A 12268-nucleotide genomic window follows, 5' to 3' on the forward strand; every position below is an offset into this window, starting at 1 on the left:
TGCTCAGGGACTGTGCTTCAGTATGAATTTGAAGTAATTGGGTATTTCCTTTAAATGCTACTTTTACTCTTCTCCTTTCCAGTGGTAGAGTTATTTTCAGGAAGAGTTTTTCCTTTTAAGAATGACATTAACTACGCTTAGAAAAATATTAAAAATAATTGGTGTCCAAGTGTTCTGGCTTCAGACCCTTTTTCCCTTTTTATCTGGTTGCGGCCGCTTGTCAAATATGAACTGCTCTCCAGAGAACACAAGTATCTGTGAGAGCAGGATCCAGTGAAATACCTGTTTCATACAAAAGTAAAATCAATATCAGTAACTCCCTATTGAGGTGAATCTACATTTTTGTTTCCTCTCATGTTAATCCCCCCTCAGATCCCTCAGATTTATCTTGTGATCGCTTTGGACACAACCCACAGTTAAAAGGTTTTTTTACCCAACCAGCTTTAGCATTGAAATGCTATCTATGCATTGATGAATCAGTATTAACAGCTTAATAAACTAAACTTCAAATTATGCATCAGCCACAAGGATAAATGTTTTCCTTTTGATGCAAGAAAAATATTCCTCGGCTAACTTTTACATGTAATAGAATATTATTATATATGTTATATATTTAGACAAAGTATTTTAATTTCATGCTTCTTTGTGCAGCAACTCCGCCACATTTCACTGGTAAATATTGTTCTTTTTACACCACCACATTTATCTATTTGATCACTTTTCATATACAAATGATCAATTTAAACAGAATGATGCCTTGTTAAATAATAAAAATACCCAACTGTAAATGAAACAGGCTAAATCAGCTTCACTCAGGCCAACTAAAAAAATTCCCTGAATGTATTTATAATATATAATGTGTATATATATGATTACATCTATGATACTAATAACATCAATTAGAATCAATCTACACTAAAGAAGTTTCACAAGTAATACTGAGGTACTTGAATGATATTTTGAAAGCAGGATTGTTGTTGTTATTTCTACTGCTACTACTTGTGTCTTTATATCAAGCTGTTGTGTTTAGATTAAAGTAATAGAATTTTCCATGTCAGTTCTTATGCTGCTATGGCTGAAACGACCACACGGGGCGCTAGTAGACAAAATGTCCCAACGTTATGTTTGTGCGCTCCATATTTACACCAGTGAGGCCCGGAATGGCTCCGGATTGGGCGACGGTTACAGAAAGATGATATTAATACATGACATCATAGATTCCTCGGATCTATGAGCACTGACACTGTCACTACAGGAGTGGAGTTGTCTGTTGACGGCTCATTATCGAAGGTTTTCATGGTCCTTGTATGTCCTACAGAACATCCTGTTTGATGACATTACCGGTTTCTATGTGGGTCACGTGACTCCATAGCTCAAAACCAAACACACCTCGCCCAGTTCACTGACAGAAATGGCGACCGCGGAAGTAGGTGAGTAAACTCACATCTGCATTCTGTACGAGCTGTTTCTGTAAAAGAGGAATAATTAAAACCAATTCCGTAACTAACCACAGCCTCTTTAACGCGTACAACAGTCGTAGTGACGTAGTGGCTTGATGCAGCTGCTTTCCTCATGTAATTGTGAACCTCTGAAGCTAAATGCTAACTAGCCGCAGTAGCAGCAGTGATGTCCTCCCTATGTCCACTGAGGACACTGCAAGAGGACCTGCTGGTGTTTTTGTCATTTATTATCTTCCCTTCTTTATTACGCCCCGGTTGTCTCCAACATCTGAACTCTTAAACACCTGGAAACACATCAGTCCCCTTCACTCTTTGCTTGTGTAGCTTTAAAGCAAAAGCCAGGGCTTGCAGAGGTTTCCTGAATGTTGATAAAGTCGTCAGCAAATCTGCCATGTATCTTTATAAATGCAGCATCTAGCTAAGTCTAATGGTATAAACACATTGATGTAAACATATTGTAAGTGAGTCAAACGAGAGGAATCAATCTTCTTTGCTAATCTAGTGTAAAATCCAGGTATGTCACATTATAGTGCAATTCTTTTTTGTTGGCCACAATGTCATAATACAGCAAGGGATATTACAGGGACAACGGTAAATAGGGCTAATCAGACAGGCTTGACGATTCACAGGCTTTTAGTGATATACTGGTTTTTAATAACCCGAAATCACAACACCATCAGCAGCCGGCAACATGGATTCAGGCAGTTGATGACTAATTTGAAACTAATTAAATCCAGCCTCAGCAGAAATCCAAATAGATCAAAAGAAGTTAACCCCCCCCCCCCCAATCTTAAACCCTCAACTTTGCTGAGCATGTTCCTACCGCCTCACAGCCTCAGATTTCTGTTCTTGTGTGGCAGGAGTAATGTCCTCTGCTGTTGTTGCACATTTGCCTCATGTTTTGAAGTGTAATACTTTCTAAGATACTTTGTTATCCGTGTTATGGTCTGCTTACATTCAGCCTAAACCAGTGTGGTCATTCTCCTCTGATCTCCATTATTAGCCAGGCATTTGCTTCTTCAAACTGAGGCTCCCCAGATGTTTCCAAGCACCAACAATCATGTCAAAGTCATTGAGATCATGTTTTTTCACCATTTGGATGTTTGGTGTGCACAATAAAACTATTTTAGGCTGATCTGTGTGTCTGTATCTCTCAGAGCGTCGACGAGGCCAGCTGGCTGCTGTGTCCATAGCAGTGGTGGTCATCATCGTGGGAGTCCCTCTGTGGTGGCGGACAACTGAAACATACCGCGCATGGTTGCCTGTCAGTCAGATAAATGAGTTGGCTAAGCTGCAGGTTTGTTTGTTCATCCAATAATTACAACCCCCCCCCCCCCCAATCTTATTTCACTTTATCTTCCATGTGTAATACATGTGTACCTTTAATTAAATGTTTCCATCTTCATTTTTCTTTCTTCGCAGCTCCAGTTGAGTGCTGATGTGGAGGTTGTGTTTGCACGTGGCACTGTAACACCAGAACAACAGAAGAAGGTCCCACTGACGCAGACGCAGGATGAGGAACACAGAGTAGATGGTGATTTACTAACACTGTCTCTGATCTTATATGATGATGTCACACGTATATGAGGGGTGCAGTGTCATTATTGTGTCAAATTTATTTGTTTACAGAGGACACAGCTTTGAGGTACAGATATGAAACAAAGTACCGCACAGCCACAGTCATGGAGGAGGATGCCCTGAACCAGCCGACAGCTGCAGGTGAGATGCTGTCTGCCTGTAGAATCAGCACATGTAAACATTTAGTTATTTCAGTCAGACCTCAGATAGTAACCTCTCTCCGTCTCTCTTGCTTTTTCATGTGTAGAGGCAGATCTGGCTCTGCACACACTCAGCGAGAGTCCGTGTGGTTCTTTGGTTGTGTACGTGATCCCAGAGTCCTCTTCACTGCTGCCTCAGGTAGAAATTCCTCTAGATGTCCTGGAATTTTTCCTGCATTTCTGTCAAGAGCGTCCTGTTATTTATTACCTGTGGTGGTGAGAGGCCTTCACTAGATATTTCCTAGTTGCTTTTGCTTTTCATTAACATGTATTTGCTTATAAAAGGGTTGATTAAAGTCTGCGTATAGTTTAATGTTTTGATAAATGGATAAGTTGATTGATCTGTGTGGTCAAGCAGCATCTCCACATAAAAAATTATGGAAACTTTCAATGGTGCTTAATGTTGAAATATAGTTTAATATAGTACCTTATGCACTGATTGCAAATATAAATAGGAGTAATTTAAGAGAAGTTGAAGAAAATACAATAACCACCGGTCCCTTCATTCTTCTCAGGATGTTGACGTGTATATCGGTCAGAGACGGACGGCCTTGCTTCGTATTGGTGCTCAGATGAGAGTGGGCAAGACTCTAAATCAACTGCTGACTCACATGGAGCCTCGAGTTAAGCAGGTGCTGCAGGTGATGTCTTTCAGCCACACCGACATCACCGCTGCCCTCAGCGACCGAGTCCGTCTCAGCCCTGGCAGCAAGGAGAGCATCGCTGACAGTATGAGGGCCTTCAAATCCAGCCCAGGTTGGTATTTGTTTCACCACGGCCACAAAATGGGCCCACTTAGTTTCTGTTCTACTCAGTATACACCTCAAATCTATGGAGACTCATGTTATCTGCTTGTTCTTCTCTTTAGGTTATGAGATAACTTTCAGTCTGTTGAACCCAGACCCAAAGTCCCACCGGCTAAACTGGGACATAGAGGGTGCTGTGCAGACCTACATCCAGCCTTTGCTTACAAAACTGGCCCCTGTCGCCAACTTTAGCATCGACTCTCAGGTACTGCGTGTGTGCATGTGTGTTCATTTTAAGCTACTGCCAAGATACTCAGCCACTGTTCGTTAAAGCGTGTATTCTCCTTACAGACCTTATATTATGCCGTGCTTGGCGTCAACCCTCGCTTTGACAGCAGTCTCAGCTCCTACACAATCAACGCTGACAGCCTTGCACACGTCATCAACCCCGTGGAGGCCAGACTTGGTAATAGATAAAAGTCACACTGAATCTTTTGCAGCAAAGAGGAAACTTGATGTTTATTTTCTGGTGTTTTCATATATAAGAGTTTTTTTTTTTAACATTTGCAATCAAGGCTCGAATGCTGCATCTTCCAACCCAGTGTTGAATTTTCTCCTGTACGTCCCGGATGCCCACCATTCACCTCTTCACATCCATGACCGCAAGAAACAACAAGTGAAGTCTAATGCTTTTCACTCTCCTCGGTGGGGTGGAATCATGGTGAGATCCTCTTGTAATAGAGGAATTCGATTTTGCACTTGCACTATGTGTTGTTTTGGGTTTCACTCAACAAAAATGGTCGTATCAATGTTTTTACAGGTTTACAATGTAAATGATTTCTATGGACCAGAGGCTGCGTTCCCTGTTGACATCAACATCAACATGGCTAAAGTTATGGGAGTCTTCCTTGCTCAGCTTCGGTAAGTGGACACCACCAGGAGCCAGTTGTTCTTTTATACTTTTCCTGAAGACACGAGGTAACTTAGCTGTCCTGCATCCCGTCAGCCTGCTGCTCGGCGTGCAGTTGTCCTCCCCTCCCCCAGGCTTCCTGGTGGCACCGTGTGGCAGCGCAGGACTCGCTGATTGGGAGCTGGATCGCCTCATGTGGAGTCGGAGTGTGGAAAATATCGCCACAGCAACGACCACCATCACCTCACTGGCACAGCTGTTGGACCAGATAGGCAACATCGTGATCAATGACAACATTGCTGAACTGGTAAGATCCACACGCAGCTACATTTCTGGGTTGGCAATATATGTGCATTTCAGTGTGAGATGAGCTTCAAATATAGTCTTTGTGGAAATATAGTTTAGTATTTAAAAATCAATTGTGGATGTTCATATCAGGCGATGTACAGCTCCGTTCTGGGGGATCTCAGTCTAAAGTAGAAACTGACTGGCCTGGTTCCTCTGAATCAATGCTTACAGCTCATCCTTGTTCATGATCAAAAAAAGGTCTGGGGCCTCAGAACTGTTGCATAAACTCAAAACTGAGCATGAAATATGCGTACAGCTCCTCCCATGAAAAAGCTAAGATTAACTAAAACAGACCTGTTGTATAATTTGTGTACCTGTGCGGAAACTTGCTTCACGGAATAGATGTCGATCCTGTGAGTGGCTCTCTGGCAGAAACATGATTAGTGTACTAACGGCTCTGCGATAATTGGTATGTAAATATATAATAAAAGAAGAAATAATTGCTTCTCTTTGTTGCATCTGTTGAATCATTGTTTTTTTATTTTTGTATCCATCTTTCAGGTGTCCAGCGCTGTCACATCTCTGCAGCTGGCTGTGGCTGAGCTAGAGTCTGGGAACCTGGGCTTCGCTTTGCAGTACAGTAAAGAGGCCATCTTGGCATCAGAGAGGGCGTTCTTCGACCCGTCGCTTCTCCACCTCCTCTACTTCCCTGATGACCAGAAGTTTGCTATCTACATACCACTCTTCCTACCCATGTGTGTGCCCATCCTGCTGTCGCTGCTCAAAATATTGTCTGATGCTCGACAGAGACGCAGAGAAAAACAAGCCAAAAAGGACTGAGAAACACATAATTAGCTGTTTTGTGAGTGGCCTTGACATTTAGGTACAAAGGAAGCATGAAGAATGGCTTGTTTACAGCCTTGAACTGTTTGGTTTACAGTTGTGTATAATATTTATTGTTTCATGTGAGGGATGTGAGGGATTGTGTTTATCATAAGCTTTTATTGAAAGAATGCTGTGGCTGTCCGACACTGTACTATTGAAAGCTTGAATTGTTGTAAATTTGCAAACGTTTTATATTTGAATTCCACTTTATAAGTTATTAACAAATAAAGACCAAGGTGTAACTCGTTTTTGTGTTTTATACCTGACCGGTCTCTCGAAATACCTTGAAATGAGAATACCAGATTTGATATATATATATATAGATCCATATATCTATATATAGATATATATATATATATATATATATATCAAATAAAAATGGGAGGGACTTTTTTCAAAGCTGAGTGGTAAACGTTTTTTTTACATTGGAAAAACTAGTTTTGACAAATACAAGGTCAATTTACTGGGTATTATTTGAGCTTTTAATGGGATCTCACTGTTTTAGTCTTTTGATTGTTTTTATCACTTGGCAAACTAAAGCACTTTCTGTGTTTGTTAATCCATTATGTATACATTGAAGTAATGTGAATCTCTATTTAAACACAATTTAATTGCACATCTTGAACTTTTGATCAAATCACATTTTTTATTTATTATGTGATAGTCAGGTTCTTCATAAATATTTGTAGATGAACTTTGCTTTGTTGTATAGAATAGGGGTGTTTGATTTTCCATTTGTATATCCCGATAAAGATAACGTGATTTAGTCGAGAGCTCTGGAACACAACCCAACTGGATGTCGAGGTTTGACTTTGCTGTATCCAAGAATCCCCTCTAGTGATGAACCTGCTGTGCACCTCTGCTAGAGGATGTAACCTAGCGCTCCAGCTGGTGGCGCTGTGCGCATCTTTAAAGCCAGTTGCTGCACGCCATTTAGCACAAAGAAGAACACGTGTAGTAGGCGGAAGGCGCTGAACCACAACTCGCAACTTTGAGCCTTTGTTATCTGAATGCTTTGTCGTTTCCCTGGAAGATCCGCAGCTTCCAGTAAGACGCAGCCGTAACTAAATAATCAACGTGCATTCCTACGCGTCTCTTTGCGACCTAAGCGCCATTTTGTCGTCTTTTCGCGAGGAGAAGTGCTGTTAGCCGACTTGCTAACTTCCGTACATTAGCGAGTTTGTTGCGATCATGTCCGGCGTCATCCGTGGACCCGCGGGGAGCAACGACTGCCGTATCTACGTGGGGAATCTCCCGCCAGACATCCGCTCAAAAGACGTCGAAGACCTGTTCTACAAATATGGGGCGATCCGTGATATCGATCTGAAGAACCGGAGAGGAGGACCACCGTTCGCCTTCGTGCAGTTCGAGGACCCGAGGTGAGCCTGCGGTGCCCCGCCATGTCTCGGCGCTATCTCCCGTGTAGTTTCCCCCAAAGCCGTTTTACTAAAGCTGCAGCCACACACTCATAAAAAGAAACGGTTCATCTGGTAACCAATGCATCATATTTAAATGAATGGTGTTCCTTTTTTTATAAAGACGTTTATTCAACCGGATGGTCGATTTAATGGCGGGAAGTATATGAATCGATTACACTGGTGGTTGGCTAATCAGTTATAAACACATGCTCCTCAAATGTAAAAATCAACCACTTCCCCTGGTTTACACAGAATGAAACCAGTTTGACTGCATTCTATCTCTCATAAGACTCAAATAATAATGGCTATATAAAATATTCAGTAATTTATGTTCAATAATATTCACATTTTAACTATAAGCAATCTTCTAAATAACAAACGGAATAATTTAATCACTAATAACATTGTTGCTCTCTTGTGCATTGCGATATCGTTTATTTGTTATATTTCACCCCCTTACCTGCATTTCAATGCGAAATAAACCACTCTTGTGTAACGTGCTTTGATTCTGGTGCCAAGATTCAGTGATGGATGTTTTTACACCCTTCCCTCATACAAAGACGATCGTATTTCAAACAGCAAAGTCACTGAGATCGCTCAGTTCATCAAGTACCATTATAGGATGAGTAAAGCCCTTTCCCTGGGTCTGATACCATAAACTATTAAATTATATCAAGTAATAGTTTTATCTTCATACGAAGCTTTTCTAAAAACTGTATTATAATAAGCCCATTTGCACTGATACAGACTCTTAATTGTGAGATTAACTGGCTGCTGCACTGGCTTCCAAGCTAGAAATTACCAATATTTTGCAGTGCCAAGAGCGAGACACCATTTTAGCTCAGAACCACTTCACAATCTTTTTGTAATTTTCGTGTCATATTATACTCTTCAACTATTTCATTTTCAACAGCTCAATTTCTTGTAATCAGTATAAAATGAATCGTATAAGTTTAGTTTCTCCTGGGTTTCATAAGCCAGTTGGGTTGAATGATATCTTGGCTCTGTGTTTATTAAGCTCATTCAAGTTTGCTGATCTGTAACTGTCTGTTTCCACAGGGATGCTGAGGATGCTGTTCATGGGCGTGATGGTTATGACTACGATGGATACCGCCTGCGTGTTGAGTTTCCAAGAGGAGGGAGGGGAGGCGGTGGTGGTGGGGGCGGCGGAGAAGGAGGAGGAAGGGGAGGAGGAGGTGGTGGTGGTGGGGGTGGTGGTGGTGGTAGTGGAGGCATGGGACCCCCGAGGGGAAGGTACGGTCCCCCGTCCCGACGCTCTGAGCACAGGGTTATTGTGTCAGGTGAGTGTTGTGTTCCTCTCATTGCAGATTGTTCTTGAAACTAAAGTTTAAGAGTTGAATTTACAAATTTATACCCCATCTTCATGTCAGGTCTTCCCCCCAGTGGAAGCTGGCAGGACCTGAAGGATCACATGCGAGAGGCAGGTGACGTATGTTATGCTGATGTTTACCGTGATGGCACCGGCGTAGTGGAGTTTGTGCGGAAAGAAGACATGGTCTACGCTCTCCGTAATTTGGATAACACCAAGTTTCGTTCTCATGAGGTACGTAAAGTGTTACAGCGTTAAGCTATCTTGATAAGGAATGGCCATGGAACGCCGAACTGGAAGTTTTAATATTTTCTCAAATGAAGAAGGCAGGAGTGTGGAGTGACAACAACTGGGCAGTAAGTAAAGGCCAATGTTAAGTTTGAATGGTGAGATGATGTTGCTTTGCATCATAATTCTGCCTATGTGTGTCATTTGTCGAGTGATGGCGACAACAATGGTCTTTTGGGGTAATCAAAGTCTTGGGTGATTTGCTTATTTTTATCAGAATATTATGGCCAAAGGAACTTTAGACTTAAGAATATATAGTTGTGACGTCCAGATACGGTAAATGTGCAAACAAAAATGTATCCCGTTTGTGGCTGCAGGTATTTCTTTCTCATGTTGTAACTTGCACGTGGAAATTAATATTCCCTAATGTGTGTGTGTTCAGGGAGAGACGGCCTACATTGGGGTGAAGGAGGACGGTCCTCGCAGTCCCAGCTACGGGCGTTCGCGCTCTCGTAGCCGCAGTCGAAGCCGGAGCAAGAGCGGCTCACGCGGCTACTCCCCCCGTCGCAACAGGGCATCTCCACGTTACTCTCCCCGTCGGTCCCGCTCCCGTTCTCGCTCTCGCACCTAGACTCACCTGACCGTAACCAAAGTAATGGTGTACCTCGGAGCTGGAGAGGAAATCTTCACATCAAATTACAGATCATGTATACTGACCACGTATCATCTTGTTTGTGACCCCTTCATGCTGTTGTGTTGTGTGCTCGCTTTTCCCAACTTTCTTTTTCGCAGTTTTTTATTTTCGTTTTTTTTGCTGACCACAAGTACACAACCCATCTGGTCTGTGTACATGGCATTATTCACTATGCCATGCTTCCCTTTTTTAAATTCTCAAAACTATGTCTCTGCTAGCCATCTCTCCCCCTCCTTTCCACTTCTCCTGTGCTGATTGTGCTCGTTGTATGCTTCATGTTTAGTTTCTTTTAAGAATTTACTTCTTCAAGCATTTACTATTGTCCTTTGACCTTCTTGTGTGTCTCTCTGTAGAGATCAGAGGAACAGGATAGGATGGGAACAGAGGAAACAGTTCATATTAGGATAAACAGGAGGAGGAGGAGTCAAATATGGCACCAATGGTATGATGGCTGTGCCCTGTCATCTATGAAATCTGCATTATAAGGCTGTCCAGCTTCTTTTTTTAACATACACTTGACAGTAGAGCGCATTATTGAATGTTTTGAATATTGGCACATTCTGCTCACCACTTTGTATTTCAAAACCCAAAGCTTGTGTTCTTTGCTTTTGCTCATCTTTTACTATCTTAAGTATACCTTAGTTTTTGGGATTGATCATGGAAGTGTCCCTTGTTTTTCTCAACGTAAACTCCCTCATAGATGTATTCATTGACATTTTTAAGTAATTTGTGAAGGTGTGATTCTAACTTGCCTCCTTCTCTTTGGTTCTGCTGGTATTCTGAAGGTTTGGACTGGGCTCATGTCTCCCCATTCCGGAGCTGGATCAGGATTCAGGATCAGATCAGGATTAGGATTAGGCTTCGGGATGGATACATGGAGCAGGAGCATGGGAGCATTTTGCAGGGAGAGGATCCCGACCCCTGGCCCTGTCCACATAAACGCACAAACCGGAATCATAGTCGGCTATTCGAAGTAAATTGGCTTTCAAATTATCCAAATAATTTTTTCCAATTTCCTTTTGGACCTCAAAGACACAATTACCGACGGCGACATGACGAGCGAATTATTTTTTCGGATTTTTAAAAAGTGAATTAATAAGAGCAAAGCTTGGATCAAAACCAAGAAGCGGGCTGGGAAGTGCAGGATGGATCAAGACGCATAAGAAGTGGTAACTAGTGGGCAACCATTAACATCGGTGGAGGGAGGGAAGAGGGAGGCGACAAGGGATTGTGACCTTAACGTGGTTTGTATCTTTTTCTTAAGTCAGTCTTTCCAGAGAAGGATGATTTCTGGTTTATTTTCTTAGGTATGATCTTCAGTATCTCAAAGCTTTATTCTCTTTTAATAAAAGTTTCGATAACACAAGTAAATGTTAGTGTTTTTCTTGTTCAGTATTTTGGATGCCTCAAAGGGCTTTACACAAAAGCCTACAAAATCTGTATGCATGACATGCAATTGTGTTTTTACATTTTGCAATAATGTGTCAGTATTTAGGTCATTTAGGAAAATGTATTTTGATTTTAGTATTAAATATCTTTACAAAACTCATGATGCAGACTGAAGGTGTTCACACTGTTCTCATTATTACGTTCAACGAGCTTTAAGTCATTTTTTAATGTGCGAAAATAAGGATCTAGCGCTATAATAGTTGCCAAACAACATAAATGGGGTATATATATATATATTTGGTTCTTGTTTTTCAAAATATTAATTGACCATTGCCCTACAAAATAATTGTACGGGATCATTTTTTTAATAAATGTTATTCGGAATCTGGATGGGTATCCATAATAGTAACTGCTTCAGAAACATATTGACAGTTTTTTCTGCTAGGATGATTTCCCCTCTACCTTTGGGCATGGGATTTCTCAATTTGAAATGAGTAAGTTGGCATTAAACTGAACTTATATTATTTTCTTCATAATATAACAAAATGCATCTCGTACGCAAACATTAAAAGCCAAATTACAGATAATGGTTGAAATAGTTCGTTCAAACCGATAAGTCAAGCTTTTTTTTTTTTTTAATGTCCGTGGAATCCTAAGAACGTAGGTTGAATGGAATCAGGGGCGGCTCCTGGTACAAGCGACATAGGCGGTTACCTAGGGCGCAAAATGCTGGGAGGGCGGTACAGGAGACTGATTTATCATGACGTGACACATGCAATGTAAAACAATACAGTAACGTCACACCATCATCCTCTAACCCCGGGGACGCACCAGAGGTAGAAGCGCTGCAAAAAGCAGTCCGCCTCCTTTCCTCGCCCATGATTAATACTTGGGCTTTTCGCACCGGTAGCGTAGTGCCGGGAAGAACCGGGAGGCGCCGCGGCCACACACACACACACAATCATAATCTCCTGTGGGAGGAGGGCGGGCGGCTACAGTAGTGTAGGTCAGTCACCTGTGAAGACCCGCATTATTTACCCCTGAACCAGCGCGGAGAAATGATGACGAAAAATGTAATATACAATTTTAATTAAATTAAATATAAAAAAATAAAAACTGCGAGCGCACATCCTGCGCAGAAG

The 12268-nt window shown here is 41.7% G+C and overlaps 2 protein-coding genes across 2 annotated transcripts; both read left to right on the forward strand.

Annotated features, from left to right (window-relative positions):
- The first annotated feature begins 1175 nt into the window (after window positions 1-1175).
- Window positions 1176-6309, forward strand: pigs (phosphatidylinositol glycan anchor biosynthesis, class S). The gene is made up of 12 exons (XM_053441284.1): window positions 1176-1430; window positions 2618-2757; window positions 2883-2994; window positions 3090-3179; window positions 3286-3377; window positions 3754-3994; window positions 4107-4249; window positions 4336-4450; window positions 4560-4705; window positions 4805-4905; window positions 4991-5201; window positions 5744-6309. The coding sequence occupies exons 1-12, from the start codon at window positions 1412-1414 to the stop codon at window positions 6020-6022; spliced, it is 1689 nt and encodes a 562-aa protein (XP_053297259.1). The 5' UTR covers window positions 1176-1411; the 3' UTR covers window positions 6023-6309.
- Window positions 6310-7000: 691 nt separating this feature from the next.
- srsf1b (serine and arginine rich splicing factor 1b) lies at window positions 7001-11286 on the forward strand. The gene is made up of 5 exons (XM_053441007.1): window positions 7001-7446; window positions 8545-8786; window positions 8877-9049; window positions 9486-9750; window positions 10523-11286. The coding sequence occupies exons 1-4, from the start codon at window positions 7259-7261 to the stop codon at window positions 9672-9674; spliced, it is 792 nt and encodes a 263-aa protein (XP_053296982.1). The 5' UTR covers window positions 7001-7258; the 3' UTR covers window positions 9675-9750; window positions 10523-11286.
- The last annotated feature ends 982 nt before the right edge of the window (window positions 11287-12268 follow it).

The sequence above is a fragment of the Pleuronectes platessa genome, chromosome 15 (assembly GCF_947347685.1).
Source record: "Pleuronectes platessa chromosome 15, fPlePla1.1, whole genome shotgun sequence".
In the NCBI taxonomy this organism is placed as follows: Eukaryota; Metazoa; Chordata; class Actinopteri; order Pleuronectiformes; family Pleuronectidae; genus Pleuronectes; species Pleuronectes platessa.

Excerpts from the sequence above, each read along its gene's own strand:
- pigs (XM_053441284.1), top strand. Across the intron at positions 3,180-3,285 it reads GAACCAGCCGACAGCTGCAG|AGGCAGATCTGGCTCTGCAC; the intron begins GTGAGATGCTGT and ends TTTCATGTGTAG. Across the intron at positions 3,378-3,753 it reads CCTCTTCACTGCTGCCTCAG|GATGTTGACGTGTATATCGG; the intron begins GTAGAAATTCCT and ends CATTCTTCTCAG.
- srsf1b (XM_053441007.1), top strand. The coding sequence starts at position 7,259 with ATGTCCGGCGTCATCCGTGGACCCGCGGGGAGCAACGACTGCCGTATC. Across the intron at positions 8,787-8,876 it reads GCACAGGGTTATTGTGTCAG|GTCTTCCCCCCAGTGGAAGC; the intron begins GTGAGTGTTGTG and ends TCTTCATGTCAG. Across the intron at positions 9,050-9,485 it reads CCAAGTTTCGTTCTCATGAG|GGAGAGACGGCCTACATTGG; the intron begins GTACGTAAAGTG and ends GTGTGTGTTCAG.